This window comes from Anoplophora glabripennis, unplaced genomic scaffold, assembly GCF_000390285.2.
Source record: "Anoplophora glabripennis isolate ALB-LARVAE unplaced genomic scaffold, Agla_2.0 scaffold39, whole genome shotgun sequence".
Classification (NCBI taxonomy): domain Eukaryota; kingdom Metazoa; phylum Arthropoda; class Insecta; order Coleoptera; family Cerambycidae; genus Anoplophora; species Anoplophora glabripennis.
Window position 1 is genome coordinate 344,681 of NW_019416254.1, and position 8,234 is coordinate 352,914.

Genomic DNA, 8,234 nt, shown 5'->3' on the forward strand with positions numbered 1-8,234 from the left:
ATTATTATTACAATTTTTATTATTATTAAATTGATGAAACACAACTAAATTAAAAATACTAAATAATAATTATCATAAAATGTAAACAGTTAATACAAATACTTATTATTATATAAATGGACATGAAAAGATTTAAAAAGCAAAACATAAATATACAGTTAAACACACTTAAATTAGTTCACACGCTTTGAATACATATTTTTTCTTAAACAAACCTACAGTTGTCGCGGTCACATGATCACTGTGCAGGTGGTTCCACAAAATAAATCCTCTGTATGAGAAAAACATTTTGTCTGATTAATGTTTTGAAGTTCTCTTTGGGAAATTTGGATGTATAGCTCTCATCTGTGTTCAGTGATAACAAGCTGCTTACAGCATCAAAAAAGTGACCATATAAAAGTTTGTGTGTAAAAATAAAAAAATGAGATCCTTTATCTTAAATTTCATAGTGAAATCCAATTTCACAATATGACTTTTCATTTTAATATAAATACTAATAAACAGTGGTAGTTGTTTAATGTTGCTTTCTTTATTTAAATTATAATTTGCAGTGATTTGTAACAAACTCATGATTGAAACTTAATTTTAGTCACTGAAATCAAACAATTACATTTATGTCATAGGGCATCAAAGCAATCAACTTAGTCAGTATTAAAAGTAGAAAAATAAATATAATAGGAAAGTTAAATAATAATGAAATTGATGCAATAAAATTATACTCCTATAGGTATATACTTTTTAAATAAATAGTTATTTACATCATAAAGGATAAAGGATATTATTTACCAGTCGAGGACGATTTTGCGCCCGAGCGGAGCAAGAGCTGGCAGTAATGTCCGAAACTGGTAAATTATACTTAACTGCTGCGGGTTTATTTTATGTGCTCCCACAGTTCTTTATGGTTCATGAAATAAAGATTAGGTTTTAATTTTTGACATAAATGTGCAATTTGAAATATTACTAATTTTAAACTCCGGTATTCCGGTATGTCCTTTTACTAAAGTAGAACCTATATTTGTATCATTATGGCTAAAGCCATAACAAATATTATTATCTTCGATAACAAGGAAAGTATCTAACTACTGCAATTTAAATATTTATTAAAATATATTTTATCACAATACATATTGTGTTATATAATAGTATATTACGTAATGTGTTGTAAAAAGCATTTTACGCACGAATGGAAAAGTTACGCACGACGCCGCGTAGCGGCGAGTGCGTAATTCTACGAGTGCGTAATTGCATTACACCACGTATTACGTACTATACTTTACCTACGACCACTACTGTAAATACTTAAAAACGCACGCGATCAATGTAAGATTCCTATTTTACGTACGGTAAAAAAATCGCACAGCTTGGTAAAAAAATCGTACAGTTTTCCTAGCAACCGCCTAACAACGGTCAATACAAACAGTATTGTATTGACCTTTGTTAGGAAAACTGTGCGATTGTTTTACCGTACGTAATAGGAATCTTACATTGATCGCAGACGGTGTGTTTTTAAGTATTTACAGTACCTAGTGGTCGTAGGTAAAATTCATTATAGAACATAGAAACTATCGAGATAAATTTGACCTTGACATTGGTTAGCTTCAGTTATGTCACATTATGCACACTCGTAGTTGTGTTGTTTTTGGAATCCATCCTGGCTGTAAATAGTTGTACAAAATAAATGACAATAAACGAATTTGCTCCAAAGATCGATAATCATTATTTACATAAAATTTATAAATGTAATAATTTGTGGAATCTACAGGCATGTAACCAGGGAAGATCGAAATACATTTTCTATTTTTTTTTTGTTTTTGGAAGTTAAAAAAGTAAGAAGCCATTTCTCTATAAAATTTTGAGATTTTATCAATATTTATTTAACACAATTATAAATATTTTATAACAAAATAGAAAACGAATACATTAAAGAAAATTGTAATAATATTAGATATGGCGTTTTAAATACATTGCTTAATACAAATTGTAGTTAGTTTTATTTTCCATATAAATTATAGTCAATAATATTGTTAAATCTACGGATATATCCATACCAATTCGTATAAATATGGCTATGTTGTTATTCTTAATTTAATTCGACCGTTGTGCATCATAAACCTCAGTAAGGTATTATAATGGTTACGATGGTGCAATGATTTCTATGGATAGTGGATACGTATCGTATATCCACAAAGTTAATAACACTGACAGTCCCTGTGGAAGTATACTTCAAGCTTTTTTTTTTCTTAACGATAGGTGTAACAGAAAAATTTTTGGAATTTCAGTATACCTATATTTCGGGAAAAAATAATTTGTTACGTTGCCAATAAGCATGTGTTATGAATTCTTTTTGCTTATATGTCAGTACCAACATCTATGTTTACAATTAAGCACTTACAAAATTCATAAAATTTTAAAATAAAAAATTTATACGAGGTTTGATAAAAAAGTACCGGAAATTGTTAATTTTAACGTATTTTAATTGCTAGTGTTGCGAGAATCAACTACTCCGCGGACTATATGCCCCGACCGGCATTGAATTATACTCGCAACACCTTGTGCAATTCAGTATAATTCAATGCTGGTCGGGGCATATAGCCCGCGGAATAGTATTTTCTCGCAACACTGGCAATTAAAAACATTGTGTTTCGCCCTCTGTGGGCGGCAGTCGGGCAACAAAGTACCTGACAATATAGCAGGTCGCTTCCTACTGTAGTCATTTGAATGGCACAGTTGGGAGTCAGCACGACAGATGGAGCCATCTGCGCCTCGCGTACAATTATGTCAACGTAGTTTCCAGTTTGTGAAACACTGGTGGAACGCCTCTTTAGGTATCGTCGTTGAGTATGATTTGCTATTGTGCCCTTTGAGTATCCTTTTGAGTTTAGGAAATAGGAAAGAGTCACAGAGGTCATGTCCGGAGAATAGCGTGGTTGTGGCATCACAAGGGTTGTGTTTCGCTAAAAACTGTTGGAAAAGCAAAGCGGTATGCGCCGGTGCGTTGAGATGGTGCATAATCCACGAGGTGTCTCTCGTGTTCTTGTCGTTTTCTCCTGCTTTAACGCAAATTGCGTAAAACTTGTAGGTAGGACTCCTTGTTAAGTGTATGGGGCAAGCGTGATGAACTATGATATTGTAGTTGGAGAAAACTGTTAGAAGGACATTCACATTTGACCAGATCCCGCCTCACCTTTAATGTCTTCTTGGCCTTTGGAAAACTTTTATACATTGATAAAACTCGGGGATGTGACAAAGTACCGGTTCCAAAGCCTTCTTTAACATTTTGAACGCTTCGCTGCAATTAATTCCGTTTTTAACACAAAATATCAGACAAACTCCCTGATCCTACATTTTGTCACACAAAAAATCGCCAAAAAAATTGAGGTAGACTTACCTGAGTACGTGAACTATCTGAGTACCTGAATTACCTGAGTACCTGATTTACCTGAGTATCTGAATGAGTAGGACTCTACTCATTCGCTCGTTAAACACAAACTAACTCTAGCAGCTACCTAAAAATTGACCTGTACGTCACTGACAGTGCTACCAATACTAGGTAGACAAGATACAACATGCGCAATTTGAAAAGTCCCATTACTTTTTCATCAAACCTCGTATTTTAAGGTATGCCTATGGCGCTCTTGACTTCGAGGAACTAATGAAGTAAAAATATATCAAAAAGTTTTAGCACAGTACTGAGTATTAACTTCTGTCATTTAGAATTTTGTACCACAAAGTATACTTTTTATCTAACCTCTCTGTCAACTGTCAAGAATATTACTGAGCAAGTTACAAAGCAGGGAGACTAGACAAGGAGCACGAACTCATACGGGAAAATTGACAAATTTATCAATGTAATAGTAGAAATTACTTATACTTTTTACCACTAGGGTCGCTAGTGTTTCTTGTACACCGCATATTTTCATTATTTATTGATTTATTAATTCTGAATAATACTTCGTAACAACAATTTTCTATATCTCCTATAAAAATAGAATTTTTCTTAAAAAGCAAATAGTGTTTGCTCTTACCAAGATAACTTAATTTTTCAAAAACAAAATTATGATACAAATTGAATTTTAAACCAATCAAACTTGTCTTTAAAATGTGAAAATTCATTTCAAGCATTTTCTATAATTCACTAGTATCGTTAAGAAAATCTGAGGTGTTTTAGGTCATATCATTAGTTTTGTAAAAAAAAAAAATTAGCAACACTATCTATTTCAATGGTCTTTTTTGATTATTCTAAATTTTATTTTGCAATTTTTAGTAGGAAACTATTATTTACGTGTAAATAACCTTCCACGAATATAAATTATACAGGGTGTTCCTAAATAAGTGTCGCAACGGAACTCTGTACATTCCTCTTATAAAAAGAAACATTCTTTTCCTCTTCCATTTTTCTCTCCGGGCTTTCGTTTTCGAGATACACGGTGTCAAAACTTTCATTTTTTTAAATTTTTTGCCAATATCTTAGGAACCGTTTGAACTACAGGACTGAGTTTTTGTACACGCATTACCACTATTAATAGCTACTTTTTTGCACCCTTCTCAAATTCATTGAACGTGCCAGTGGTGGAGATTTTAAGATATCGTAAGGGTCCCCCCCCCTAACTTTTACACCACTGGAAAAATTGACATTTGACAGCAAATTCTGAAGCGCCAATGAATTTTACACAAAAAGAGTTCTCTTGGTTCATTACTCTAAAGACAACCGTTTTCAAGAAAAATTACATTTTATGAACAAAAACAAACATTTTGCTAACGTTTCGAAAATCTTTTGTAATTCAAAAGATAGATAGTAATAATTAACAAGTTTAACGAAATTCAACAACATTTGCCACAAGTAGCTATTAATAGTGGTAATGTGTGTACAAAAGCTCAGTCCTGTAGTTCAAACGGTTCCTAAGATATTGGCAAAAATCTGAAAAAAAGTTTAAAACCGTGTATCTCGAAAACGAAAGCCCGGAGAGAAAAATGGAAGAGGAAAATAATGTTTCTCTTTTCAAGAGAAATATACAGTTTTCCGTTGCGATACTTATTTAGGAACACCCTGTATAAAAACAGAATGAAATTTTAATATGGTCGATAAGTGAACATCAAGTACAATGTTGTAATTCGTGTCTATTTATTTTTAACATTCTTAAGTTGAAGCAACTGTTCGAGTTTACTTAATTTTGTCATGATAGTTTCAAGTAATTTTGTTTCATCTTTTTTTTGTTCAGATAGTGTTTTCAACTTTGATATAATGTTGGATGGTATTTTACAGTTTTCAAAATAAATGCATTTTTGAAAATGTGTTTCAGAGTTAATATAAAAATCGATACCAAAGCAAAATTTATTATCATTTAAATATATTTTTGACTCTAAGAAAGGCACCTGAATATATTTGAGTATCATGGGTAAACATTTCTTTATTATCCTATAGAAAATAAAATGATATATTTTTTCTGTGCTTTCTATAAATACTATGACATTCTTGAAAGCTACGATCGTTGATTGTTCTTCTATTTCTTTAATATCTGAAACTGCTACACCAGTCCAAAAGTTTAGTAGTATTATAGCTATACCGACGGTGAAGAAAAGAAAGAGTAAATAACTACCTAACCCAGTAAATTTTTTATCGCCTATATCACCGCCTATCATAATTAATGTTCTAGAAAGTGCTCGAGGAAAACTGGAAAAATCTACTTCATTGGCTTTGCTCGTTTCTTCGTTAACCGAGAGTAACAATGTAAATGACATCGCAAATGCAATGATAGGGATCATAAAGAATATTAACAATATACTGAAACTTTTAAAAACACGTTTGGCCATTGACATCCATTTTGATAATTTCAAATGATAACCTATCGTCTGTAGAAGAGACACAGATGTGAAAATAATTACAAAAGCTGATATCTGATTGACAACACCAATATCATTAGTTAGTTTTAAACAAATTAAAGCTATTAGGAATAAGAGTATAAAAATTTCTAAAATAAAGTGTAAAGTATATCTCTTAAATTCTAATCTAAATTCGGAATAACAATTATAGAACACAACTGCAATTTGTATTAATAGGACACGAATTGCTATGTAAAAATTAAATGAGCCTGTGAATAGTAAAATGTTAATAATTAAATAGAAAATTGATTTAAGGATAACAAAAAAGTAATAATACTTCCATACACAATGCCACTTAAGCATAATATATATGTACACTAAGGGATGCTCTAGTAGATGTTTGAGCCTCTTCATGTTTCCAATGTTCCGAATAATTGCAACTTCAGATTCAAACTTGCCAGGTGAACCGTTATATAGTTGTCCCGACTCATTAGAATTATCATGTGGGTTTTTCTTTTTATGAAATTTTCTAGAAGAGTTTAGAAAAAAGTCAAAGACCAGAAACGACTTGTAACTGTTTTCTTCCAAATCTTTTTGGTAGTCAGAATGTATGCATGAATTTAAGTAATATTCTAAATCTTTGGGATTGATATTACGTAAACAAGTGTCATTAACACAAGAACCCCTTTCAAGTAAGGATTTTACAGCTTTTCTATTTTTTGCTTTTATAGCATACTGCAGTGGTATTTTTCCTTTATGTTCAAAATCAACATTCAATTTTTTTGACTCCAACAAGGGATTTGTAAACTTCCATTTTGATTTTTTCACTAACTCGACAAAAGTGCTTTCGCTAATCTCAATATCCTTATTCTTTAATATTTCTGTAAAAATGTTATGTCTGTCTAGTTTACCAGCTAATACCAAAGGAACCTCTTCATTTCTTCCTTTTACTATTTGATTGGGATTCGCACCCATATTTAATAATTCTTTTGCTATGACTACATTATTTTTAATTATAGCTAATTGCAGAAGGGTATTCTCTCCATCATCTGAATTTACCAGATGTTTATAATCTTCAGAAACGTCAATTAAGTTTTTACTGCCGTGTATAATTGCCTGGAAAAGCTGGTATTTATGGCTCAATGTTGAGTCAGCATTATAGGCAATTGGTTTGGCAAATGTATCTACAATATTATACATTGTTTTCAATATCTCACAAATTTCACCTTCTTGAAAAATCTTCATTTCCTTTGCAATAATTTGTTTTAAATTATTTTTGTAATAGTCGGTTCTTTCAATATCAACACCTTGATCCAACATAAATCTAAAGCAATTTAGAAAATCTTCTTGAATATAGTCCCCAAATTTTGCCATGAAGGAAAGTATAGTGTCACCTTCACGAGTATCGTGTATTTTTGTCACATTGCCAGAAGTTTTGAAATGAGTAACTATTTCAATTAATTGTCTTAAATCGCCTTTAGCGGCAACAAAAAAGAGACAATGGCTCATATCGTAAATGGATAAATTCTCTGAAAATTCGAATAACCTATAACCCACATCTATAATTATAAGTACTATCTTTTGTTTAATGGCATATCCCTTATTGAACCCATATTTGGCTATACGTAAAATTGAATTTATTTTTTGATCCATCCAGTATTGATCGGTTAAAAATGTTTTGTTTTCTTCTAAAATATTCTTAATCTCCTGAAAATCATTTTCATCTTCATTTTCTTTAGTTATCAAATTTAACAATTTGTTTTTCTTTCCTAAAAAAAGTGAATATTAGTGAATTTTTTGAGACGAATTATTTTTAAATTAATATGTACTCTTTAGAAACTTTATAAATAATATATGAAAATTCAAATGAAATTGTAAAGATCGGCTAAGTACCTAATACACACACAACGCACAAGACGCACAGGGTCGACTTACATTTATGGTTGATTTAATTAATTTTCTCGGAAACAGAAACATTTAGATCATCAGTTGCTTAATAAAAGTTACTCATTTTCATGCTCTCTATCACCGTTTTCAAGGAACGCACTTATTTCAGAAACGCCCTGTACACAAAGTGTCTATAAGAAACATATTTAGAAAATCACTCTCATGTCCTACGACACTTTTTTTAAAATTAGGTATAATTTGAGTTTCATAACATTAAAGTTAGGTATTTGTTTCTTATTATTTTATCAAAAATATTTTTTTTTAGATGTGCGCCTTTTTTCAAATTCAAATAATAAATAGCAAATATATTTGCACCTTTCCAAAATAATAATTATAATAAATAAATAAACAACTAATACATAATAAATTAATTTACAACATTTAATAATAAGGATCATTAAGATATTCTACAAAAAGGTCTTATTGTTCCAAGTAGATAGATAATATGTATTGTTTTGGGAGAAACA

The 8,234-nt window shown here is 30.8% G+C and overlaps 1 protein-coding gene across 1 annotated transcript in view; it reads right to left on the bottom strand.

The window, feature by feature from the left end:
* The window catches only part of LOC108915539, a 20,237-nt gene extending 12,747 nt beyond the window's left edge, over positions 1–7,490 (bottom strand). The window contains exon 1 of the mRNA XM_023457202.1: positions 6,035–7,490. Coding sequence (XP_023312970.1) covers positions 6,035–7,473 — 1,439 coding nt within the window. The 5' untranslated portion in view covers positions 7,474–7,490. The remainder of the gene's footprint in view (positions 1–6,034) is intronic.
* Between the last annotated feature and the right edge of the window lie 744 nt (positions 7,491–8,234).